Below are 27,955 nucleotides of genomic sequence, written 5' to 3'. Positions count from 1 at the left end.
ACTGCCCACTCTCTTCACCGATCTCCAATCAGTACAGAGATAGATGCAAAGAGGGGACTACACTGGCGAGACACCAGGCTGGGTACTAGACGGAGGAAAATATCTTGTGGTTGAGGGGACGCTCCTGATTCATCATACAGAATTAAAACAAAGAAGGAAAAGGAGAGGGGGAGGAAAAGCTCACCATTCAACAAATTTGTATTTCCAACAATTTTTCAGTTTAGAGGATTTATTTTAACGGAAAAATACCATTCGAATATTTCGTCAGCGTTTTCACGAAGGGACGAATTTGGCACGCGGTGAACAGTGGTTTTGAGAAAATAGGGTTTTGAGTTGGTCATTTTTTTAAATAAAGATTTGGCCAATAGAGCACACTGTTGACTACTTTTCGATACAGATAGTAAGCTGAGACTTTAACTTAAACAAAATCGAATTATTGAATAATAGATCAATTAACTGCGGAATAATTAATCTCCATAGAGATGTGTCTGTTGGTGAAAGCTCAAAATCCTACGCGCGCGTTGTTTTACCTATCCCGCGCGCTGGAAAATACGTCTCTTGTTTGTACGATCGTGATCGTGGAAACTGAAAAAAAAAAAAAAAAAAAAAAACGATTTGGTTGAAATTGTTCCCTTGATTGGTTTTCATGATCTCGATAATTTCAACTGATTTTGACAAAACTACTTCTTCTGGATGTCCGCTGTTATCCACTTAGTTCATTTTGGCCTAAATTTGTTTTTCCGGGAAAAACAAACTTCATTTTAGCCAAATTCGTCCCTTTGTGATAACGCTGAAGATTTGGGCAAAAAAATGCATATTTTCAGGCCGGAGATTTTTGTTTCATTTCGTTTCTCAATCAACAAATAAACATTAAAACCCTCTTTAATTGCTACAAAAAGAGCAAATTACAGTTCAAACAAACATCGATTGGGTAGTGGGAATTGCCATTACGCGTCAAACCCCCCCCCCCCCCCCAGGAATTAGTTTTAAGTTCCCTGAAACCCAGCCCAACCCACCCTTCCCCGCTTGGATTTTACCAAGTGATGTTTAAATTAATTAAACATCAATATCCTGAAGAAACTAAGTTGGGAGAGTCCGTTTAGACAGAGGGAATTCAAGAAGTTCCGCACTAAGTTGTTCCATACAGTATATATTTTAGAGATTTTGGGTCGCTGATTTTGTAGAGGGCGCTAGTATTATTTACAGAGGCATGTTTATCTAATGTGTGGGGGCGCTATTACGTTAACTGCATCAACCATCAACTCATAACCGATCGATTAGATCGCTTGTTACATCAACCATCAACCCATAACCTCTTGGCGACGTGTCCACTAGTCAAAATGGCCTCTTTGAAGGAGATTTGTGATGGTCTTCCTCTCGACCCACTGCCGCCAGCGAGGCCAAGAGATAGCAACATTGCACATGCACCGGTTAGGGTGCCCAATTTGACGCCCGAAGAGGAAAGGGTGAGTGGCTGGGTTTGCCTCAGCGCGGCACGGATTACCGGATCGTGGATGGGCCTATTCTGCTAATCTATCACTGACGGTCCAATGAATGGATATGATTGGTCAATGAAGGGGGTGTGGTGGGGGTGTTGGCTCATTGTGACTGTTTGTTGCTCTTTTTTTAAGGACATGTGGGTCAACCAGTCGAACACTTCTTCCAATTGAGTGGGCCTACTCTTTCTTTTATGATAGTGGATATTTTGCCGGAGGTAATGACGGCAAACTAACGTTTACTAAAGGTTTGCCGGCGGCAATCCATATCAACAGAGGGCGCTGTACTCTTTAAGATAGGGCTGAATTATAAGATGTATTAAATTCCCACCAAAAGTTGTGTAGCATGTTTGGTGTAGTGGTTAAGCAAAGGCTCTAGTAAGCGGGATGACTCGGGTTCGATTCCGACCGTAGCACATTTTAAAGTTTGTTTTTCTCATCCCCAAATAAATAAGAATATTCTTCTTTTATTATTTTAACATGTCTCAAACATTTTTTTGCAGAGTATTACATTTTCTTTTTCACATTTGTGGCTCTGGAGGATTTTTTTTAAAAGGGAAATAAAGTCCGAAATTATAAAATGGTCTGAATCCCATCTTGTGAATACGAGGTTACAATGATAATTTTGGCATGGAGCCAGACTAAAATTTGTCACCGGAAAATGTTCAAGTACAAAAAAAACCCAGTAACTGCGCATGTTCAGTGCATATCCGGCAAACTAACGTTTACTAAAGGTTTGCCGTCTCCGGCAAAATATCCACTGCCTTCTTTTATCGTCAGACCTAAAGGTACGCGCTCCTACTCCTAGTCGACCTAGTTGTATTTCTATGCACTCGTCTTTATATTTTGCAATGCGTGCATCCTAAAAATGATATACTTTCACTCGGATCATGCAGCCGGAAAAAAATTGGAAAGTGAAGGTTTTACCAGTAAGAGGCAAAAAAAATGAAAATAAAAAAATCTGCTTTTTACAGAAAAAATGATTAGGCTAACTAGGCCTATAAAGTAAAAATGGAGGCAGATGCTTCCGGGCCTGCAGAAGTTGAAAATAAACCGTACGGTGACCTTTCTTGGTCTCCCACTGTCGTCAGTACTATAGTTATGTCATAGATAATACTTTGCAGTTTCTACAGGGGTGTAAAACTTACAGTGCAACCAAAAAGACACATTTCTTATATTATTTTTTTTTTTGTGTCAGAACTATCAAAATCTGACATCTTGACAGTTGCCTCTGTTGATTGGGATGATCAAAATAACAATATAAAAGTGGGATCTACATTAAATAGGTAAATATGTATAAAATGTATTTATGTATAAAGGCCTTTGTATAAATTAACAATTATCTATTGACGATTGAACCATTATATTGAAATTAATCTTGAAATTATGAAAAGTGTATTGGCATTGAAAATAAGAAGGGAAAAAGAAAGAAAATGTTTGAAAAGCTCAAGGAAATATATTTTCCTTAAACCCAGGAGTCTAACACATTTTAAGGAATAAATATTTATTATATTGAGTTACATGGCCCGGACAGCACAGATTTTTCATGAAGCCTCCCCTGCGTAGAGTAAGGCAGGATTTTTTTCTACAACGCCATAACAGCACGCTTTGGAAATCTTGCTTGGCTGCCACAAATAAAGAGATTTCGCTTTGTTAATCGGTATGGTGGATGATCGTAAGCCAACAATATAAGTTTTCTTGAGGAAAGGAGCGGTTGCTTTTTAAGCTATTTTTAAGCTTCTTGGTTGCAAAGCCTTATCTGCGCAGAAATGGGGTCTACCCGATGTTCCCCAATACCTGTGGTCCCCAATACCGATGTTCCCCGAAATCCTAAAGATTAGGATTAGGATTAGGGTTAGTTTAGGGTTAGGGTTATAGGGTAAGGAGTTCAGGGAACATCGGTATTGGGGAACATAGGTATGCACCCGCAGAAATAGGAGGATCGAGGATAAATTCAAATGTATGGCCTTTTTGCATGGATGTATTGGTGGGGATGCGGGAAGGCCTGGAAGCTTAAATAGAGGAAGCAGGCGAGATGAGGAATATTAAAGGCTATTGATCGATCATGGTATTTATTAGTCAGCCTAATAAATTATGCCTAAATGTTAAGAATTCTCGGATCCAAACATCCGAACTGATAATGATATTCCACTCGGTTAAAAAAAAAAAGACAAACCATACAGGCCCGGCCGTAGCAACCAGAATAACTTCAACATGCTGCATGTTTGTGTACGTGCGCACACACACACACACAGTCAAAATGGTGGCGAGGTTTGTTTTCACCCACCACTACTAGGTTGTCGTTAAGGTCAGAGACCGGAAGTGACATCACAAACACCAGCCTACTGGAAGAATTCCGTTTTTTTTCATCGGAATCATTCAGCCTGATATTTTGCATGCGGGTTAACTTCAAATCCGAGCGTTCACTTTTTTTTCTGCAACAAAATTACAACTCCCCTGCGTTTCCTTCTGCATGGTGAAATTTGTTTCTTAAATTGTGTGCTGAAAGTTGCAGTTTAGTCATCAATCCCGATTTGTTTCAATAGGTGGGAGCGGGCTGACGTCATCCCAGAAAAACATCTGTACCAGGTTTCATTGGTTGCTATGTGTTTAATACCATTCAGCACTCCAGATTCAAGAACCATTGAGTTTCAAGAACATAGGTCTGGGAGCTAGATAAGCTGTACCCAGCAATATGGCAGAGAGAGAAAAAAACAAAGGGGGTTCTCAGTACTACGCCTCAGCCCTTTAGACTTCTAGTAATCCTGTAATTTTCAGAGAAACTTTGGTGAGAGTTAGCCCAAACTGACTGTATGATTTATTTTAGGTCATGGGTCATGCACCTTTGACCTTTTGATTTCCCTGGTTATTTGCTGGGTAAGTAGCTTCTGTATCAATTATCAAGAGAACAAAAAAAGATTTCGGATTTTGGGAAGACAACTTTTCAGGAAATTCAGCGTGCATCGCTATGTGGCTCTAAATATGGAGGAGGTCCAGTATTTTGAGACACAATTTATTGGGCAAGGGCTAGCCAATTATAAAGTAGATGTAGAATGACTACCAATTAATTTATTCATTTTTCAGTTTCATTTCCGTTGCATCGTTTTTACCTTTTGTTCTTTTTCTCATCTTCATTGGGCAGCTTGCTTTGCAAAATGCACTGCGCTATTTCCCACCGGAACTTCATGGTGTCCTGGCACCAGAGTTTGCAGAGGAACTGCGAGAGTACGGCCACATCTACATGTACCGCTTTCGCCCAGATATTGAAATGAGGTATTGTCATTACTACCATGAATCAAGTAGTATCTTTGTTTATCGTTTACATTTTGTTGTATGGATGTTCAACTTTTGTTGAAGACTGCTTCATGTAAAACTGCATGTTTTCTTTTTCAAAATCAGTTTTCCTAATGTAGTACCAAGCTGAATCCACATTTGTCAGAGTGCTTGAATAAAGTTAATTAATGTACTAATCCATCCGACTTATGCAAATGTTATGCAAATGACAGCAAATTGGAATATTTAAATTTACTGTTTTTGGTTGGTTTGTCTCATGTGCAGGGCATATCCCATTGATGACTATCCGTGTAACACCAGACAAGCGGCTGGCATCATGCATATGATGATGAACAATCTGGATCCAAGAGTCGCTCAGGTATAAAAACAAGTAATTACATTTCATTGGGTCTGTGCAACAACTGTTGAGGGCGCCAGATAGCTTACTTTGAGTACCAAGTCTTGTGACCTCCAATTTCTGTTGCTCTCATTGGACGCATACCTAATGATCTGGGTCAACATTTTCGAGTGCTTATGACACGTGCACATAGAATGCACGTACATTGACAATGGAAACTGCTTTACCCACAATGCTTTGCGATGCCTGGGTTTCCTTCACAAGCAAAGTGTGGACGTGACATTTTTCTCAGATGACAAAAGCCAGGGCTGGCACAAAGCCAAAAACAGGCGTGCTTGGGACTGACCCCCATTGCGTGCAACCAATTTTCAATGGAAAACAAACCAAAAAACCGACAGTCCCATTCACTATAATCTTTGTAAGAGAGGAATATTCTCTAGATTAAGGAAAAGGGAAACGTCAATATTGAAAATTCAGTACGATTTAAAACAAAATTTCACACTGCTAGGGCTACAATTCGCAGTAGGTCTGTTTAGTTCAGACAGCCAGACTAAAAGGCTTGCTAACGCTGTCAAGATTTTTGTTTTTATAAGCAGTTCTTACGAGAGTTAATAATTGTTTCATTATTTTCTGTGTACCTGTGATCTGCGTCAATCCAATAACCAAGATGTGAAAAAAACCCAAAAATCAATTGGGTATTGTTTTTGATGGTCATTTTGTTTTGCTTATGTTGCCACAACAGTTTCCCCACGAGCTAGTGACTTACGGAGGCAATGGGCAAGTCTTTTCCAACTGGGCACAGGTAAGTAAACTTTCAAAATTAAAAGTGAACTCAAAAAGGCTCATGTCATTGACAAAGTTGATATAGTTAAGTGGACATTGTCTTAAATGAGTATGCTTGGATCCAGTGTCTTTTCTAGAATTTCAGAACTTACTTGTTTTTTATTTTCATTTGATAACACCACCCTTACTGAGCCCCACCAGTTATCTTGACAACTTTACGTATGGGTAGTAAATTCCAGCGCTATGTAGTAATGTTTATGACAGATCTTTTAAAGGGAATGTACATCATTGGCTTTTGCTGTAATTTTCAGAAATGGTGTATTTGAGGGGTTTGTATAATATATCAAATATTGTTACACTGACTTGTTTGAAGTTTTATGTTCGAAAATGCTGGAAAAACCAAGAAAAACAAAATTGTTCAAGTAGTCTGGTTCCCTGACTCCACTAAAGATGAAATAGATCAATTTATAGTTGCCAGAAAATTGTAAGGTAAGGGAACCAGTCTAGCTGGCCTGCACCCGTTCATGAACACGATGTCACCAATACCAAACAAAATTTGGACTGAAAAAAGGTAAATTTGGAGCAGTAGTTGAAATATAGTTAGGTTTTTCCAACGGTGGTCGGCCGACCATCGTTGGAAATGTATACAGAAATACAATTTTCTTAAAAATGACTTCACACCAGGTGCCATAATTTTACAGGATGCTTTAGGGTCTCATTTACCAACATCCTAATAAGGTATTTCTTAAAAACTTGGTTGTTTTATTGTTCGATGTTTGCAAATGTTGTATCTTCCCTTTAAGAGCTGAGTGAATAAACCTGAAAATGTCAAAAACAAAACTTCAAATCTTATACATCCATCATCTAGTAATGGTCAGTGAGATTACAGACCTGGATTTTTGGATCATTTTTCTCTGAATCCTTAATGAGATATCATGGTTAATTGGCTCTGTCATGGACATTACACGTCCTTTCATAACACTGCAATTGCTGACATACTCATTTCTAATTGTTTCGATTTTTTTTTTTACGTTGCTTTTTTTTTTCATACCAGTTTCGTCTGGTGATGCACTACTTGTCAGAGATGTCAGAAGATCAGACCCTGGCGCTGTACTCAGGCCATCCCATGGGATTGTTCCCAAGTCACCTGGATGCTCCTAGGGTTGTCATCACCAATGGCATGGTATGTGATTCCATGATACCAAGGCACCCAACTACAGGCTGTTAACAATCAGCTGTTTCGAGGGAAAAAGTGCTTAAATCAGTGACGTAATTATAGAAATCTCCATGCATGGGTGTCGCGAGGGGGGGGGGGGGGGGGGGGGGGGGGGGGGGGCAAAGGAGGGGGGCTTGCCCCTCCTAGGGTTGTCGTCACTTATGGCATGGTATGTGATTCCATGATACCACGGCACCCAACTACAGGCTATCTGTTAACAATCAGCTGTTGTGATATGGAACTAGGGGTTGTTAACTCACAGGGGAAACATGATGCCCGATGCAAAGCCAAAGCTGCCATGCATCCAAAAAAAAAAGGATATACAAATATTGACTGCCTCGAGGGAAAAAGTGCTTAAAGACACAGTCCATCATTTGTAATTTGTGCATTTTGTTCGTTTGAAGCAACAAAAGTGTTCAAAATCTAATGAAGGATACTGAACAACTAACCTGATGAAGTTTCAGCTCAGCTTCAGCTGTATATTCCGAGAAAAACAGCTAGGATCTCAACTTCAAATCAAAAGTTACTGAATCATGTTTTGAATTGTTTTGAATTGCAGCTATACGCGACGTCGCGCACTGATCCGACGAATTATAGCAACCTATTATAGCAAATTATAGCAAATTATTAGGCAATTTGTCATTGGCACCACGAACTGACATCAGTTAGGCGTGAGTGCGCTGCACGTGCACGTATTTACAGAACAGGGTTATTTTGGATTTCACGAACTGACATCCTCCACGGTGCGGCACTTTTAGAGCGCACCCCTTACATTTTCGGTTTCTCGAACTGACACTGACCTTAATTTCACCAATTAAAAAGCTTTTAATTAAGGTTTGTGTAGGCACACAAGTATACAGATGGATTAAATTCGTGTCAAACCTTTCAATCCATTTTTCTTCGTTCTGTATTGCCGCATCATGCTTGGGTGTCATTTTGTGAAAAACGAAAATCTTCCTATTTTGCGTCAGTGTCGATGTGCGCGTGCACTACCGGGTGTCAGTTCGTGAAACCGAAATTGTTGATTACGTGGTTTTACCTGCGCGCGAGTGTCTAGTTCGTGTGCGCGCACTACCGGTGTCAGTTCGTGAAACTGAAATTGTTAATTACGTGGTTTTACCTGCGCGTGAGTGTCAAATTGTAGGAATTGCCATGCGCACGCAACCGTTAACACGTCCATGCTGTGAAATAGTGCTTAAGGTTAGCATACCTTTTCTGATAAAGTAAGCACAACTTTTCTGCTAACTGTTAAGCAGCGCCATGAAATTAGGCCAGACATATTTGTGCCGCTCTACCGGTTTTTGCTCAACAGATATATTCTGTGCTTAGCAAACCTGTGAAATTTGCCCCTGTTATATTTAATCTTTTTAAAATTTGTTTTGTTTCAGATGGTACCCAACTACTCTTCAAGGGACAATTATAATCGACTTTTTGGCTTGGGTGTCACTATGTGAGTGATTAGTTTTTTATTTTACAAGAAAATGCAAATTGCCCAAAAAAATCTAAAATTGCTACTTGGTACATACATATCTATAACTTTAACTATTTAATCAGCTGTCTCATATCTATAACAATAAAAAATAATTTAAAAAATACGAAATTACATCTCCCCGAAGTTAATTCCATCCTATAAATATGTCTATATCCTTGATGGTTCATGTGATTTACTCATACACTGGAAACAATTACAGTCGAATCTCGTTAGTACAAGCTCTGTTAATGCAAAATTCTGGTTATAACAAACATAAAATCTTAGTCCCGACTGTGCATTTATGTGCACAATGAATGGGACTGATGTTCCTCTTAATACAAAATTCTGATATAACAAACAATTTGGCTAGGTCCGAACGAGTTTGTATTTAATAACGAGACTTGACTGTAAATAGTTTATGAAAAGGTAATTCTACAATAAAACCGGTTAGCTTTATTTCCGTTTTAGTAGAACTCTACGGCTTTAACATATTACCCATGGCTATGCCTCATTTGTTTCCCCAATGAATATCTAGGTACGGCCAAATGACTGCTGGCAGTTTCTGCTACATCGGTCCTCAAGGCATTGTGCATGGAACCACAGTAAGAAATATTCTGTATTTTAATATTCCTTCCCATAATATTACTGTGTTGTAAAATTTTCCCCGTTGTTAGCCAGGGGCTCACAGGCTCAACAAAAACGTAGTAATTAAAAAAAAATTCTTACTCTGAGTATTTTTCGTAGAGACTTTGGTTTTTAAATAAATGGAAAGGTACCTTTTTGGGACTTGAGTTTAACCCTAAAGGGGCTGGGGGGGGGGGGGGGGGGGGCGGAATCCGCCCCCCCTTCAACATTTTCCGTGATAGCCTCTAGAAAAATTTTTTTCGCGACCCGAGCTGTTATGACTTTTTAGCCTCGAGCTTTGCGCATCTTTTGATACCAAAAACATAAAAATCGGACCACGGGTTGCCGCGTAGCGAAAAATTTTCCGGCGCTACACGCCGTGAAAACTGAATTTTCGCATATACGTCGTGTACACAGAGCAGAATTACCATTCGTACATATGAATAATTAATTAGCCATAATTCCAAAACCCTTTGACCTATAGTCATGAAATTTCTTGGGTATGTTTAGGAAGAGTTGCTCTATGCATGTGCCGAGTTTCAAAATTTTTCGTCACTCGATGGCCGAGATCTTAGGGGGGGGGGCGGAATCCGCCCCCCCCCCCCCCCCCCCCCCCCCCCCCCCCCCCCCCCCCCCCCCCGCTGAGAGATGGTCAAAATAACCCGGCCCCTTTAGGGTTAAGAGCTCGTTGCAGGAGCTTGCGACACCGTCTCGGTGTCTTTATTAACTGGCGTTACTGAGGCCCTCACTAGACCTGTCATGTGACCTGTCTTGTGACCTGTCACGTGACCGTGCTTGGTTAGACGACAGGAGGTGGTCGTACACTTGGGCCAGCCCGTACCCTCGATTTCCGCGGTGCCTGCGGATTTCTGCTGCCTCCAGTGTGTTTCCAGAGGTTATCCTCCATGCTATGAGCTCTTTGACTTAAGTTCTCAAATGGTACCTTTCCATTTATTTGATCCAATAATGGAACTGGAAACAAACTTCCATGCTTGACTTTGGTTTTTGTTATGGTTATCCAAGACCAATGACTGCACACACACTAAAGCCCCCTTCAACGACGGAAGCATTGTGCTAGCTATTGTTCAGATAATCTGTCACAGAGTAATTTCTTTGTTCAGTAGCGTACACGATGCTTTCCCCGTTGAAGGGGGCCTCGTGAGTGTACAGTGATAGCGTTGTACCTGATTGTTCTACAGTATATCCCCCCAAAAAGTGTCCCTCCGACTGTTTTTAAAGTAACTACAAAACCATGAGGTTAATTTTGAAAATTGTCGGTTGTGCAGATACTCCTAAGCCTTGGCCTCAACCTCTACGAATTTCAGACGCGCATCACTGCACAATTGTCGATTGATCACAACAACATTTTTGGACACTGTGACCATGCTGTGACCAAGTTCCTTGCCTTAATCAATTCAGTGCTGTGTTATGTAAGCTGTGTAAAATCCTGCTTGCTGAGAAAAAAAAGGCTGATGTGGTTCGGGATTGGAATCATTTGCTCTTGAGCATTAAACTGATGTCTGGCCATGATGACTGATAGCCAGGCAACTGATTCCAATCCCATCTGCATGCAGCCCTTTTCATATCATGAAGGATTTTACACAGCTTACTTAACGCAGGACTGAATTGATCAAGGCAAGGAACTTGGTCACAGTGTCCAAAAATGTTGTTGTGCTCAATTGACAATTGTGTAGTGCGTAGCTGAAATTAAATGAAACTCATACGGGTTGAGGCACCATGTATATCTTTCTACTGCTTGGCCAGTGAAAACTCTCAAACTGTTGACTTCCCTTGCCACCACATACAGATCACCGTCCTGAACGCTTGTCGCCAGCAGCTGGGCACCAGTGATTTGAGAGGCCGGGTCTTTGTGTCGTCGGGCCTGGGAGGGATGAGCGGTGCTCAGGCCAAGGCAGCGGTCATCTGCGGCTGCGTTGGGGTCATCGCAGAGGTCAGCAAAGAGGCACTGGTCAAGAGACACAAGCAAGGGTACGGGATTTGGAATTTCGATCTGACTTGAATATATTTTTGTCGGCATTGCTTATTTTTCACTTTCTACTCATTGTAGCCCAAAGGTCGAGCCATGTTTCTTTTGCGTGATGCAATGTATTTTTTTTCTGGCAAGATCACCCCCGTACTTTTTTCAAATTAAATAAATCAAATTTGAAATTAAACCAAGTGTTACTTTGTGGAGTGCCATGGCCTGGTGGTCTGGAGCGTTGACTTCGTGGTCTGCGGGTAAATTTGCAAGTTGTGGGTTCGAGTCCAGCCTGGGGTTATGGTGCATGTGCCCTTGGGCAAGGCACTTTGTCACTCATTGCTTCTCTCCACCCAGGAGTAAATGGGTACCTGTGAGGGCAGAGAGATGGTTATTGGGATTGATTTAATCTGCTCTGAACCGAAATGGCAGCATCCAGCTGTATACTCCCCAGGGAGCTGAGATTGTCTTTGGAAGGTTTCATTAGCCCAATGAGCAGGGTAATAATGATGTAGCGCCTTGAGCACCAATACGCTTTCACTTTTGAGTAAAATGAGAATACATGTATACGCAGAAAGACCTTAATGCGCAATGGATACAACGCTCTGAAGTTTTGAAGCGTCAAATTTCTTGTTCTCTTGCAGTTGGGTGATGGAAATGATTGATAACTTGGATGACTGCATCGAAAGAATCAAGTAGGTCAACCGACATTCTTTTTCTAACTCTATTATATCTGTTATTCATAAATACCTAAGACAGTTTACCCGTTCCTATTGGTCGAGAGCCCGTCACATGGCCGGTCTTAAACGTATGATAAAGACATGGCTAGCTGGTCTTAAACACTTTTCCAGTGTCACATGAAATTTGGACTCCTAAAAATCCAGTGCCTCTTACCGTTTTGTTGGTTGAACGTTCACAATCCTCACGTAGACATGCACAATACTACCAGTGAGTCAGTATTTTATAATCCTAAATTCACAACGCAACGCCCCAGGTGCGTTCTGCGCGACATCGCTCAGTACGAGTGACGCGTGCGCCAATCTCCTTATAAGGTAAGGAGTTGTAGAGGGACATCCCATATTAGAGTCAGAGGGGTGTTTCATAAAACATGCAGAAAATTGTTGAACAAAATGGTTGGCAACGTCTAGTTTTGACTTGTTTTGGTTTGTGGACCGAAAAGATTTGTTTTTTTGACTGAAAAGGTAATTTTGAATGGGAATAAATATGTGCTTGGTTGGTATTAAACACTCCGTTTAAGACCCGTTGCAGTCAGGATGCTGATAATTAGGTTTAACGTGTACATAATTATTAAATTTGTATTTTTTATATTCTTTAATATGTTGATTTGCTTTTTAATTAATTTAAATAACTTTGAATATTAAATCTGATTTTATTAATTTTTTAGGCAAGCAAGGAAAGAGAAGAAGGCTCTCAGTATCGGTTACCATGGCAACATTGTGGACATTTGGTATGTATTCATATGTAGGATGCATTTTCTCCCAACTTCATTCTAAAACAATTCTTGCAATTCGTCCAGACCTTGTGATAACTGAAATATCAAAAATGCACATTGAAACTGTTATTTTGTACAAAACACGTGCTGCATTTGGTTTAAATAAGATATACTGACAATTTTTCACCAATATTGAGTACATTTCCAAAGGATGTTTTCTAATTAGAGGGAAAAAAATAATTTCAGAAGTGTCAAGACTCCTTTAGACTTATTGAACTGTTCCAATACTATATGCAACCCTGTACCAACCTGGACCATACCATTTCCCTCCACAGGGAGAGAGTAGCGGCAGTTTCACATTCCCCTTTCCAACTAACTTTGGCAAAGCCTCCCATTGACTTAAAGGGAATATACATCATTGGCTTTTGCTGTAATTTTCAGAAATGAACTATTTGAGGGGTTAGTATAATAGATCAAATATTGTTTAACTGACATGTTTGAAGTTTTGTGTTCGAAAATGCTTGAAAAACCAAGAAAAACAAAATTATTAAAGTAGTCTGGTTCCCTGACTCCACTAAAGATAAAATGGATCAATTTATAGATGTCGGGAAAATTGTAAGGTAAGGGAACCAGTCTAGCTGGCCTGCACCCGTTCATGAACATGTAACCAATAGCAAACAAAATTTGGACTGACAAAAAATTATAAATTTGGAGCAGTAGTTGAAAAATAGTTAGGTTTTTCCAACGGTGGTCGGCCGACCACCGTTGGAAATGTATACAAAAATACCATTTTCTTGAAAATGACTTGACACCAGGTGCCATAATTTTACAGGATGCTTTAGACTGTCATTTACTAACATCCTAGTAAGGTATTTCGTAAAAACTTGGTAGTTTTATTTTTCGATATTTGCAAATGTTGTATATTCCCTTTAATGAACTGTCCCAGTACTATATGCATTCCTTTAACAAGCTGGGCTATACCATTTCCCTCCATAGGGAGAGAGAAATGACAATTTCACATGCCCCCTTTCCAACTCACTTTGGCAAAACCTCCCATTGACTTAATGAACTGTCCCAGTACTATGTGCAGCCCTGTACCAACCTGGACCACACCACTTCCCTCCACAGGGAGAGAGTAGCGGTAGTTTCACAATTTCCAACTAATTTTGGTAAAACTTCCTTTAGACTTAATGAACTGTCCCAGAACTATGTGCATCATACTAACCAGGACTATACCATTTCCCTCCACAGGGAGAGAGTAGCAGTAGTTTCACAATTTCCAACTAATTTTGGTAAAACTTCCTTTAGACTTAATGAACTGTCCCAGAACTATGTGCATCATACTAACCAGGACTATACCATTTCCCTCCACAGGGAGAGAGTAGCAGCCGAATATGACAGCACGGGTGAGCTGTTGGTGGACCTGGGCTCAGACCAGACCTCGTGTCATAACCCCTTCAATGGCGGCTACTACCCCGTACAGCTGAGCTTTGATGAGGCTAATGTCATGATGGCGCAGGATCCAGTCCGGTTCCGCAACCTGGTTGAGGAGAGGTGGGTGGTTTGATTGACTGGTTTTTTCTTTTTTTCAATTTTGTGTCAACAGCATAAAAAAAACTGTATATTGTGGAACTTATGGAACAAAAACAAAAGAAAGAAAAACCTATTTTAAACTCTTAAAGATATAGTCCATCATTTGTAATTTGTGCATTTTTTTCGTTTGAAGCAACAAAAGTTCTCAAAATCTAAAGAAGGATACTGAACAACTAACCTGATGCAGTTTCAGCTCAGTTTCAGCTGTATATTCTGAGAAAAACAGCATTCTAGGATCTCAATTTCAAATCAAAAGTTGCTGAATCATGTTTTGAATTGGGCCTGAATTCAGCGTCCGAGACACGCCGTTCTAACCATGGAGCTTTATAGCTCCATGTTCTAACTGAGCCGATTGCAGCTACGAGATGTCGCGCACTGATCCGATGAATTATAGCAACCGCGCGCGCGTGTGCGTCGTGTCAACGCTTGCGCGCTTCGCCGAATAAAAAAACAAACTACTAACGGAAATTTCCTACGGTGCGTCTTAAGAAGCACCGTTGGAAAGGCCTTCTTTCGTTGATTACTTTAAAATGACAGCTTGCCAGAAAGAATAATTTCACAGGGGTTTAGTCCCCTTACTATCTTTCAACCAAGTATGTTTTTCAACAATAATTACGGCAGTTACTTTTCAGATAGCTGCAAATGATGGACTATAGCTTTAAGCACCAATATTGCTGGATATGTACGCTGTATAAATACACGTTGTTATTATTGTTACTATTTATTTATTGATGGTAGCCATGTCACCTTAAGGATGATTTTCAATGGGCAATCTTAAAAAATATTACATATATGAGGATTAAAATACATTCGGATTGTAGATTTAACAGAAACGAGAGCATTTAAACAACCGACACTTAACATATTCATTGAAAACCAGATAAAATCTATAAATAATGAAAATGTGGTTTTCATAATGTAAAAGGCAAAAGATGGATATTCTCTAACACTATTATTATTACAATTAAGACTCTACTTAATCGTGCATTGTCTGACTGAAAAGCTCATAGTACTTTGGAATTAGCAATTCAATCTAATAATATATTTTTCAAATAAAAATTTTTTAAGACGGCCAGATGTTGCGATCTTGATCTTAACAAGATCATCTTCAGCAGCCAAATGGCAGTGGTACAAGAAACAAACATGTTGGGGACACACGAGCACGCAGGGTTGGAAGAAGAAACACAAAAGAAGATTAAGTTTATTTTTTAGGGTGCCACACCCACAAAACACAGCCTGCAAAAAGTTTCGTTTTTCTGGTCTTGTTCATAACGACTTTTCAGTGGTGATGAACATAGAGTAAAGTGAGACTTGAACACATTTTTGCCGTACGCCTGGCCTAACGTGAACACCCTACGGGTTTGTTCAGAATCGGATCAGAATTGGTCAGGCGTACTTTTGTGCACTACCAAGAGTGAGCAACTACTGAGCTCTTGTGAGTGGTAAGGAGTGCGATCAAATATTCATGCAAGTTTCTTTCGTCTTAAGAATGACGGCTCCTGTAAATCCTTTTCATTTTGCAGCTTGCGTCGTCAGATCACTGCCATCAACAAGCTCGCCGATCGAGGCTTGTACTTCTTTGACTACGGCAACGCTTTCTTACTGGAGGCTAGCAGAGCAGGTTGGTTCTACAAAAAAATGTATAACAGTATTTGATGTTTCTTTCCCATTGGAGCAGTGTTTTCGGAGGTCACTGTGATACCCCTGATCAGTGGGCTGATAGGCTCGGTGCGCGAACACGAGAGGGCGCTTTTTTACCACTTTCACGCACGACTGATTTTATTCTGAATGTGTACAAAGCAACAGCATCTTTCGCGTGAGCGTCAGGCGTTATCATCAATGCGTTTGAATGTCTCTCCCTTTGGTCTCCCCCAACTCTCCCTTTCTTGCCGTTGAGGGGGTACTTGTGCTCGGAGCCCTTTATACAAAGGATAAATTGTAAAATGCAATAATTTTGCTTATAAATACACTTTTCCCACAACTTTATGAAAATAGCTTGAGTGTGTTGCATTCTGATGCAGTTTTGCTGGAAATTCGAAACTTGCCCTTGTAACCTTATCACCCCTCAATTGTCTTTTCCCGACTTTGTTCATTGGTTTAATTTTTTAGCTCTCATAACCAAAATGCAACTAATTATAAGTTGTTAAATTGGTTTTTTTTTTATTTGGTCATTCAACAAACAGGTGCTGATGTAAAAAAAGAAGGTGATCAGACCGGAAACAGGTTCAGGTATCCCTCGTACGTCCAAGACATCATGGGGTGAGACATTTTATCTTTCAAAAATCTGGCTGAGCTTGTTTTTTTTTGTTTTTTGACGGTTAAATTGCTTTTGATCAGCCAATTTTCATTACTTCTTGTGAATTTCTGAAGTTTAAAGGAGGTATTACTGGCTGAAAACAATAGAGAAAAAAAGACAAAAGGAAAATACGTTAGTGGAGGGCTAGATGGAATTCTGTTATTTCAGAATTAGTCTGAATTCACGCTGCATGATGCAAAACAGACCTTGATTTCCTGTTTTGATGGGTTTTTGTGGTTTTGTTTTTTGAATGTAAGTTTGTGAGAGTATTCCCATACAAAATGTCCAATTCGTGTAGTAAAAGGTCTTTGTGTTAGGCCAACAAATCTGGACAGAAAATTGGTTGCAAAACTTTTCATTTTAACACGAACCTCTGGATATAGTTTTATAGTTTTTTCATATGTTGGTCTTGTTTCCGTAGTGATATATTTTCACTTGGGTTTGGCCCCTTCCGATGGGTCTGCACGTCAGGTGACCCCAATGACCTCGCCACCACGGACGACATAGCGACCACCGTGCTGGAAGACTTCATCAAACAAGGAGGTTAGTATAAATGCTTGAATTAAAGTCAGAGACAATTTGATACCAAAACGACAGATGTGTTTGTAATCTGTTGCCTTGTGACAAGCTGGCCACCTGCTCTTCACCTCACCCGAGAACCCTCCTAGTGTTTGATCAGTCACAGACAGTCAGAAATTCAATCTACACCCCTTACCATAACTTATACACAGGCTAGTCACCAACAGTCACATCATATTTCCAGTAGGCACCGTGACTAGTCAAATTCCTTCAACAGACAAGTAACTGGTACGTGCAGCTGGCCTGTCAATCACCTCCAGTCAAACAAAAGCTGTATCAAGTGAAATAAACAGTCACAGCCAGTCAATCCTACTTTAAGTTATGCAGTCAAGGAGCACTCAACTGTTACAAACAGTCACTTGACTGACTGTGACAGCTGGGATGGCTTTGTTGAATTAGCCAGTCAGAGAGGGAGAGTTTTAAATAAATCAAAAGCTTGCGGATATCTTTTTGATGAAACCAAACCTTATTCTTCTGTGCTAATTTTGGCAAAGAATGGCTTCAAGGGAATATACATCATTTGCTTTTGCTGCAATTTTCAGAAATGGATGGAATTGCGGGGTTGGAAATATATAGCAAATATAGTTACACTGACTTTTTTGAGGTTTTGGGTTCGAAAATGCTATAAAAACCAAGAAAAACAATCATTTTCCTGTAGTCTGGTTCCCTGACTCCATATAAGAAGAAACAGAGCAGTTTACATACATTGGGGAATTGTAAGGTCAGGGAACCAGTCTAGCTGGCTTGTACCCGTTCATAGGTGTGTAATCGATTGCAAACAAGTGCGATGGTCAATTGGGGCCAGTATTTGAAAAAAAGCCAGTTTTTTCCAACGCTGGTCGGCCGACCAGCATTGGAAATTGATACAAAAATACCACTTTTCTTGAAAATGACAGTATACCAGGTGCCATGATTTTACAGGATGCTTTACACTGTCATTCACTAACAGTCCAGCAAGGTATTTCAAAATGATTTGGTAGTTTTATTTTTTGATGTTTGCATATATTGTATTTTCCCTTTCAATTTGGAACTCTTTCATTCTTATGTCTGTTTAATTGTCGCTATTTATGGAGGTAATAATGTATAATATTATGGAAGTAATAATTTTAAAAATTGAACAAGGACATTGACTAGAGCGGGGTTTGAACCAGTGACATTGCTAACTTTGGGTGCATGATCTCGTGGCAAATACGGGTTAATGGTTACTGACTAGTGCCCTTGAATAAAGACATTGGAAAAATGAGGAATCGCCAACATAGGGCTGGATAGCTCAGTTGGTAGAGCACCAGAACGGCAATCCGGGGGTCACAGGTTCAAACCTCGCTCCAGTCAGTTTCATGGTTCAACTTTAAAACTATCCCAATGTACTTAGGCAGTCTCTCTTTGTGGTTTGTTTGAAAATTGTATTTATCAAGTAAATTGTGTCTTTTAATTTAGTCTTAAGGATGAGCATTGATGGAAATTTAAGTACTAATCCGAAGTATTCTTGGAATGTTTTATTCCATAGTTCCAGAGACAACCAAACAGCAATATGAAGATAACATCCGTTGGATCAAGGAGGCTTCCAAGCACAAACTAGTAAGCTCATAGTCTTTTATTGTTAATTTTTTTTTTCACTGGCAGAGTGGAACTTGGAGAATGGATTGGTTCAGTCTTTTCACGTAAATATACCAGGGGTGTGAAATCTCAGATTTCAGCTTTTTTGTTTTGGATTTCAGCTCTTTTCCCTCACTCACTGTGTACAAAAGTATAGGAGATTTCCAAAGTTCAGCTTTTTTACACCTTTTTCAGCTGTTTTCAGCTATTTTTTTATCAGTGGTCACTCACACCCCTGATATAGTTTGTCAAACACTGATTAAAGTTTGAAAACAATAATTAAATTCTGGGGAAAAAAACGTGGACCCTTGAAATTCATTATGTTGACCTGTTTCCAGTTAACCTGGACAAAGATATTCGTAAATTCTGCAGTCACTTAATTTTGTTACTTCTTTGGAATACTACCACAGCCTAAGTTCAGGTTGGGCTTAAGACAAATTACTGAAAATGTAAATATGTTTGTGCCTTTAGAAGCATAATATGCTAATTGGTATACATCATATGATGTTGGGCTTGTATAATGCTTTTCCTCTGCAGATAAAGTCTGGGTTGAGCAAATTGCTTTGCCTAGAAGTGCCAGCTGCCAACGACCAGCATGTTCATTATAATCACATGACATTTGTCTTCCTGGTATCCGTAGGTTGTCGGTTCCCAAGCTCGGATCCTCTACTCAGATCAGCGGGGTCGTATGGCCATCGCGTCGGCCTTCAACCAAGCCGTCAGCGAGGGCAGACTTCGCGGACCGGTCATCATCAGCAGAGATCACCACGATGTCAGCGGTACCGACAGTCCCTTCCGCGAGACATCCAACATTTATGACGGCTCGGCTTTCTGTGCAGGTATATGACACGGATGCTTAGACAATTATCTTTTAGGGTTTGAGCACCATTGTATTTTTGGCTGGCTTTATTATTATTATTATTACTAAATTTCTAATTATGAAACCAAGGATTCCGCAAAAGCCCCCCCAGGTACTGTAGCTCTCGCAAGCCTGAAGAAACCTGTAGAGAGAAGACAATGAGAAGCAATTACAGTTTTAGAGGTGGGAGGAAAACCCCAGAAAATATTCTGGGGAAAACCCACGGAATCATGCAGGGACTGAAACCCAATCCGCATATTGGCCCAGGCGGGAATCGAACCTGGGTCACGGCGGTGGAGCGCCAAACCTGACTGGGGATACACATCACAGAGCTCTTAACAGTTCTGTCACAGACATTACATAATGGAAATGCCCACCTCATGTGATTTGACGTCATATCAGAGAGCAGATCTGTGTTCCTCTGCAATTCGTACGAGGATACATCATTGTAATAAACAATAATAAAAAATGCCCTCACAGAGAACTCAGCATGTCAAGAGTGACTTTCAGTGTGTGTTGTTTTTTTTCCATGATGTGACAGATATGGCCGTGCAGAACGTGATAGGTGATTCCTTCCGCGGTGCGACCTGGGTGGCCTTGCACAACGGGGGCGGTGTGGGCTGGGGCGAGGTCATCAATGGAGGGTTCGGTCTCATGCTGGACGGCGGAGAGAGGGCGGAGCAGAGGGCTAAATCCATGCTAGCCTGGGACGTCAGTAACGGGGTAGGTGTGGCCATCGTGGTCATTTTAAAAAAAATGTTTGTAATGTTTTTTTCTTTGTTATGTGTACATCAGCATTCATGAGGTCATAAGCCATTTCGAGGATACTGCCATCTTTGTGATCACACAGTAACTTGGGGGGCATTTCAATGAAAATATCTCCCATCCTGCAACTGTGACCTGAGCATGATGGGATGTGTTATCATTGAAATGCCCCCCCCCCAAAAAAAATGATCACGTCAATACGATGATGGCAGTATCTGTCAAACGGCTTACAAGGACAGGACTTTCGCCTAGTAAGTTTCTTTTTTACGTAGGTACTATTGATGTATGGCGAGGCGATACATCAACACAAACCAGTAGTTGCCGGAAATAATTAGCTGCTGTATATATAGCTTTTCATTAATTCCAGATTCTTTGAATTCAAATAAAGACACTTAATTAACTCTGTAGTGAAAGAACTGCATTATAAGACAGAATATCGGCCAATACGGCGAAACAAAATTACAAGCCATTATTCAGGTAGCGCAACATCCGCGCGCATGCCACACGTGTTTTTAAAGACAAGGCGCAAGCGCATTTTGGTAACCATATTCAGAGATGAAACTGGCTTATGGCAAAAAAATCAGAAAATAGGCCGAACAAAAATACATGTCCGAAATCTGGGCCGCGCTGCAGTTACACACATGTACATGCATGTACAATACACTTCATGCCAAATTTCTGGACACCAACTCCTGCTTTATTTTCGATTCAAACAAAATTTTACGATGGAAAAAAAATGGTCAGTGTTTTCATTGCATAAAACGCCTGAAAGTACGGTTAGAGTAATGGAGTCATCAACAAAGAAGTTCACTTCTTACTTGAGAAAGTCGAGGAAAAAGTCCGAAAGACAAGGCACCGTTCATGGTGCTTCAATCATGTCCATGATTCAACCACACAACTCCACTACTCCACTTGCATTCGTACGTGGGGAAAAATCAGTGATTTTTCCATGTCACCCGTCAATGTTTAACCTTTTGTCCAGCCGCAAAAGGCTCCAATCAGTGTTATGGCCTGTGTTTCTACCGTTGAAACACTCCAATAATGACTGGTGAAAGAGATTAAAACTACGTTCGCGATGATTTTAACGTGCCATTTCCATCGACTTTTCTTCGAAATTATGATTGAAATAAAATGACATTTTGTGAAAAAATCGTTACAAAATCAAATTTTGTGGGACACATTGTTAGAAACTCGGAAATTTCGTTGGAAAATTCAAAAAGTCGGATTTCCGATTAAAATCGGAAAAGTTTCATCTCTGCATATTGGTCGAAGGGGCCCGGAGTGCGTGCGTACTACCTGAGCACGACTCGCGCAAGCCCGGTGCCACCGCAGAAAATGGCCGTCACCCTTATTAGTCTATAGACAGAATTATCAGAAAGAACTCCTAGGTCGGTGATGAATCTGATTTTTTTGTGGTGGTTGATATTTCTTACAGGTTGCTCGGCGGAGTTGGTCAGGTAACACCAAAGCCCAGGAGACCATCTGCCACGCCATGCAGGCCAATAGCAAGCTCAAGGTGACCTTGCCCCACAACGTCCAATCAGACGTCCTGGATCGAGCCTTCAGAAAATAACTAGGCTGGAGGGTCTCTCGGAATGTAACTAGGAAAGGGTCTCTCAGATACTAAGCAGGCTAGGGTTCTTGCCAAAACTAACTAGGCTAGGGGGTTTTTCAGATTATTTGAACACGGCAGGAAACCTATTCATGCAATCAGAATGCATTGTATTCATTTCTCGTTATTAAGAAATCGTGTTGAAAATGTTTGTCTTTCATATGTGTGTTGAGCAAATTTCTCAGACATATGGCCCACTTTGTAGACCAAGTAAAAAAAACCAACTTGTTTCCCATTCCTGTCCGGTTCCTTTTTTCCCGGCCGCCTTCTTAATTTTTTTTTTTTTATGCCCCGCCGGCGAAGCCAAAGGGGCTTACTGTTTCCGCCTTGTCCGTCCGTGTGTGTGTGTGGTTGTGTGCGTGTGGGTGTGCGTGCATTTATAGCTATTGCAGTACTATGTATGGGTTGTGCATGCATGTGGGTGTGCGTGTGCGTGCGTGCGTGTGCGTGCGTGCGTGTACATTTGGTTCCACAGCGATATCTGGATTGTATGTCCATGTATACCTTGAAACAATGAAGGTAGCTTGCTAGTATAACTTATAGAAAATGAATAAGTTTGGACCCCATAAGACAAAGGCCAGGATTTTTTTTTTTTTTTACCAAACCATACATGTGCAAATGTAATCACTCACTAAAATATTGGGGGGCCTGTACAGTTAATACATGTTTTTTGTATAATCAATGTGGCTTCTCCACCCTTTTTTCTTGGACAGTCATATTTTAAATTGAAACAGAAAAAGTTTTCTCAACAAACACATGTACATGTAACACTAAAACTTGAGACCTGCACCGTAGTACATGTACATGAACACGTATATGCAGCTCCGTGGGTTGTTCTTAGGATTTTGAGTCACTTTCGGACCCCATGGGCCAACTGTTCTCATTATTAAAAACCAAAGAAATGATGTCATGATGATAACTCAAGCTTATTCAAATAACCATATTTTCTTTTGATTATTTAAAAATTCTTATTTCCATGTAGGCCTTGTAAATGCTCAAAGGATTATGCTAAAAGGATTTGCCTTTGAGAAATGTCTTGCTTAAGACTGAAAATATCCAGTCAGTTTGCTTAAATCACATACAATGACTTCCCAACAGAGAAGCAAAAACCAAAAATTAATTATGGGATCATTGGCATCAGTACGTTACATATATAGCCTAAAGAAAACAATAACGATGTCAATGAATGTTCCATGTGATCCAGGTAAGTTGATGTTAATAGAGTGGTGTTATGCCATGGAAATAGGCATGGTTGCGGGGCATTTGTGTTTTTTAACACTACTTTGCTTGTTTTTTTTATTCATACCTTTCCAATATATTTTGCACATTGTCAATACATTGTCTTTTTATTATTTCCAACAAAAAAAGTAGCTATGTAGAAAAGGGTTATGGTTTCTTTGGGTATAATTTTGTATTGGCAAAATAGTTGAGAAAAATGAAGAATCCATCTGCCACCTTGGAAAATCTACCATCTTGGGGAAAAAAAAGAGGGAAAAAGCGCCTGCTTCCTTCATTTAAAAAAAAGAAAGAAGCATGACAAGAAACTACTTATTATTTGTTTTCTCAGCCTAAGCAAGTTTGAATGAGAACCATAATTACCAATTGTTCAACTACCTTGGCTGGGACCCATGTCGGCTACCGATATTTGGACTAGCATGGACTAGCATGGATACCAGCCGATCAAGTCAGTGGCATCGCAGGTTAAGATAGCCGCACGCATCATCATGTATAGCAAGGAGCTAGGAGTAAGGATCCCAATGATATTTTTACCTAGTGTGACTAGACATGATCACCTACAAACGTTGCTATTATTGTGCAGGTTAAGTAATGTCACGAATTAACCACTAGTGCACAAAATTAATGGTACCCAATCGAATATGGTCTGAATTGTACAGAACAACTGTTCCCCAAAATTTATTCTGAACAATACCTGGCGTATGCTTCTACCGGTGCTAAGGGGCTTGGTGACTGAGCAATCAGGTAATCACATGCGAGGATAAAATATTTTAACCCCCCCCCCCAATTTTTTTTTTATTTTGGATGTATCAGGTTCAGCTCAATTTTATGTTGGGCAATAGTGGCACTCATTTCCGCACTGTAGTGAGATATGAGGTAAAGTGCTGAGGCTTCTTTCATATTTAAGAGTTTAAACAAATTTATTTGGGCAACAGTGGAGTGGACGCCAGAACGAAACAACCAGTGTCTGACATAATAAAATTTGCTTCAGATTTGGAAAGTAGGAGGAATGCAAAGCATCCCAACTATTTGACTGAAGAAAACCCCACAGCCTTTTCCTACAAGCACATTTTACTTAAGTTTAGTTTTAACGGTTTTCAGGGTTTTCTGTAGTTGATGAGAGCCAACTTTTGTAGCATTTTGAATTATGTTTTCCTGTAATGCTTAATTTTTTCTTCCTTTTCTGTCTTGTTTTGACTGTCTTCCATCTGAAATAGTTTTGGTGGTGTTTCCATTTTGAAAGGAAATACAGATGTCTAATCATTTAAAAGAAATTATATTATCGTCTGTGGACATTCATAAGATTACATTTCTGGATATTAAAAACATCACTGAATTGTTCTTGTTTGTGTGGCGTTTCCCAAAATAAAATCCTATTTTGGCATCTTAACAATTTGTGGAGCATGGTGTTACTACAACGTGTAAAAGATTCTCAAAGTTGTCAAGGAAATGATGCAAAAGTCCTTTAAATTCAAAAGTCTTTCTCAAAAGTTGAGTGAAATAAAGAATATCTTAAAAGCACAAAAGCCAGTATTTTCTTTTGCAGTTCCCCTCATCCAGTGTTGTTACAATAATATTTATAATAATAATTTTTTTGGGGGGGGTGGGGGCTAATCATCCTTAATCAAACTGAGAAGCTGATTTGCGAAGGAGGCGGCTACGTTGTCAAGCCGAAGGCATGTAAAGGCACCTTGGGCAGCCACCATATAGGGGTCAAGTCTGGCCACAGAGCACAGCAGAGATCGAAAGTGTTTGATTTTTACAGAGGGAGGAAAACCGGACAGCCCGGAGAAAAACCCTCGTGGCACAGGAGAGAACCAAGGCACAACTCTACTCACTATGGTCTGAGCCGGGAGTCGAACCCGGGCCAATTTATCTCAATTTAAAACTTTTCCATAAGTTTAGAACTTAAACAGTTCAATAAGTTCAGAACTTTTATTGCCAATTTAAACACCACAGCGCCACCTTCGGCAACATGTGCAGTGACAGTGCAATGGTACTTCTAATCACGGTGCAATAGTACTTCCATGCGCGCGCCGTGCTTTGGTACGAATAATTCAATGACATGTGATCAACGATCCACCAATCAGATGACAGGGATTTATTCAGGTGTTGTATAATATATTACAGACATCGCCATTAAAACCAATCACCACACAAAATATCCATTACCATACAGGGTGGCCACCCAAAAAGTTTACACTTTTTCAGACGCAGATTTCTCAAAATTGGGGAGACATATGGAAATTGTTTTAAAATATTCCTAAACTACAAGGTCTTGGTGGCATATGGTGAAAATGGCATTAAAAATAAAGCCTTAATTCAGAAATGACGGCCACTTACATAAAAATGGTCAAAAACAATTTATCCACACGTTTGTATGAGATACATGTGTGGCCATCGTTATGGCAGTTCTTTGTGCACGCAGTGCTATTGTGTTGACCAAGTTTCATAGACTTGCATGTGGACAAAAACGGGGGTTTTTTTTACCGTTTCTTTGTAAATGGCCGTCATTTCTTAATTGAGGCTTTATTTTCAATGCCATTTTCACCATATGCCACGAAGACCTGGAAGTTTAGGAATATTTTCAAACAATTTCAATATGTCTCCCCAATTTTGAGAAATCTGCGTCTGGAAAAGTGTATTGGAGGCCACCCTGTATAACATAATGAAAGAGTTTCTAACTAGAAATAAAGATCACTCCAAAAATTTAGGTTCTACTTTTTTTTTAATACATTGTTTGTATACTGAATTATGAACACACCCAAATCCAACAATACAAACCAAGGAAATATTAATTACCCTCTAAGAACCACGAGAAACACTCATTTAATTGATCAACATCAGACGAAAGGACTCTTAGAATGAATTTTTCATTCGATTGACATCAAGACGTAGGACTTTAAAGCACACAGGCAGAACTTTAAAATACCCTATTTTTTGTCAAGAATTGTATCTTGAGGTAGACAAAGACAAAAACGAATATTTTTAAAATGAACATAAAGATACTACATGTACGTATTTCAGAGCGCCACCAAAAATAAACAGAAAAAGGATAAAACTATTAATTCCCAGAAAAATATAAAAATGAAATATATGGATAAATGGTACTTCAAACATGGTATAAAAGTAAAGTAAACTATAAAGTGCAGCACCAGAAGAATACCTTGAAGCCACTAAATTCGAACTAGCTCACATCAGGCTAAGAAATCAGCCATAAAAACATAACCACACAATTAAGAACTATCCGATCTTAAAAACAACCCCGACATCGTAGTCAAACCATATGACAAAGGCAGGGGCATCTGCATTATGAACCACTCTGACTATCTACAAGTGGGTTTAATTACCGTCACCTTGAGTCCCATCATTACACCCAACTGGACCAAGACATTACCCCACAAACCATCACTATGGTTCACAGCACACTGATAGAAATGAGAAACAACAAACACATCAACAACGATACTCTGAAATACCTCAACCCACTTCCACAAAACTGTTAATGCCCAACCATGTATTTTCTCCCCAAAATACACAAAACCCCACCACCGGGAGAACCCTTTGTTGGACACTGTAATGATGGGACTCAAGATGGCGGTAACCCATTTGTGGTAACAGACCAGTAAATAAACTTCCATAGACCCCAATGGTAAATGCTCCCACTTCAGAAATTCGGGAAAAATACTCACAACTCTCCAAGGTGTTCGAGACACACATCAAATTAAAGCTTATTTCATCATCTTTCATTTTCTTTTCAATTTTCGGGGGGTCAACTGATGACTTTTAGGAGAAATTTCCATCTGAAGATGATCACCCCTGAAAATAGTCCTGAAGCCCATCGCCATTTTGAAAAACGATGCCTACACTCCATTGCAAAATAGAGCGCTTTTAGGGTCCAAATTACATCCAAATTACACAGAACTGCAAGCTCCCAGTCCTGTGCACGGCTTCCACCCATATTTTTTACAAACCCTCAAGTTCATGGCCCACAGCATGCTCAAATACTGAAGATTTTGAGGGCATGCAAATCGTGATTTGGCCGGTGTAGGCAATTTCAGACCGATTTACTGGTCTGCACCCTTGTAGATAGTCTGAGTGGTTCATTATGCAGATGTACAAGCCCTACGGCAAACATTTTGGAAAACATAAATTATTTCCTTCTTCCTATAGTAACCGCACAACCCACATATGTCCGCAACACAGCAGACATTTTGCGCAAACTAGAAGAAAGAAAATTTCCACAAGACATTCTAATCACCAGAATAGATGTTGTACACAAATGTCCGACAAACGGAAGCAATCCAATACTTGCTGTTTTCCTACCCTGCTGCTTGTTAAATAAGCGTGACATTTCGAACAGTCCGATTTAAAATTTTTGAATAACTTTGGAATTTTCAATTTCAAAAACCAATGCGGCGTTTGAAAGAGCAAGGTCTATATTTTACTAATATTGCAATAACTCAAAATTGACTTCTTGCCCAAAAGTGCCCGATTTCGATACACCATGTCACATATTATTATCAGTACTTCTGCTATCCATGGCAAGGGAACATCTTAGTGTACTTTCAACAAACTTAAATCTAGCAAAACACCTTTAGAAATGTTAAACGTTTTGTAACTTGAAAACCACATATTCGGTAAGTATAATTTCAGACGTGTGGAGTACATTGAAAATAGATGTGTGATATCTGAAAGAAGACTTGTGCATGTTATGAAAAAGTAAAGTATTTGAGGCAAAAAATAGGCAAGTTATTTCAGTAGAAG

At 39.9% G+C, this 27,955-nt stretch overlaps 1 protein-coding gene across 1 annotated transcript; it reads left to right on the top strand.

The window, feature by feature from the left end:
* The first annotated feature begins 1,237 nt into the window (after positions 1 to 1,237).
* Positions 1,238 to 22,172, top strand: LOC119738769 (urocanate hydratase-like). Its single transcript, XM_038213722.1, has 18 exons — positions 1,238 to 1,466; positions 4,639 to 4,769; positions 5,055 to 5,148; positions 5,870 to 5,929; positions 6,965 to 7,093; positions 8,515 to 8,576; positions 9,133 to 9,199; positions 11,029 to 11,210; positions 11,844 to 11,894; positions 12,605 to 12,667; positions 14,027 to 14,206; positions 15,769 to 15,866; positions 16,429 to 16,504; positions 16,963 to 17,084; positions 18,628 to 18,698; positions 19,357 to 19,555; positions 20,117 to 20,298; positions 21,776 to 22,172. Exons 1-18 carry the CDS (start codon positions 1,341 to 1,343, stop codon positions 21,911 to 21,913), a joined length of 2,031 nt encoding a protein of 676 aa, XP_038069650.1. The 5' UTR covers positions 1,238 to 1,340; the 3' UTR covers positions 21,914 to 22,172.
* The last annotated feature ends 5,783 nt before the right edge of the window (positions 22,173 to 27,955 follow it).

The sequence above is a fragment of the Patiria miniata genome, unplaced genomic scaffold (assembly GCF_015706575.1).
Source record: "Patiria miniata isolate m_02_andy unplaced genomic scaffold, ASM1570657v1 HiC_scaffold_3, whole genome shotgun sequence".
In the NCBI taxonomy this organism is placed as follows: domain Eukaryota; kingdom Metazoa; phylum Echinodermata; class Asteroidea; order Valvatida; family Asterinidae; genus Patiria; species Patiria miniata.
This window is presented reverse-complemented; position numbering and strand designations above follow the sequence as displayed.

Coding starts and splice junctions, on each gene's coding strand:
- LOC119738769 (XM_038213722.1), top strand. CDS start 1,341: ATGGCCTCTTTGAAGGAGATTTGTGATGGTCTTCCTCTCGACCCACTG. Junction 5,149..5,869: donor TGGATCCAAGAGTCGCTCAG/GTATAAAAACAA, acceptor TTGCCACAACAG/TTTCCCCACGAGCTAGTGAC. Junction 20,299..21,775: donor CCTGGGACGTCAGTAACGGG/GTAGGTGTGGCC, acceptor TATTTCTTACAG/GTTGCTCGGCGGAGTTGGTC.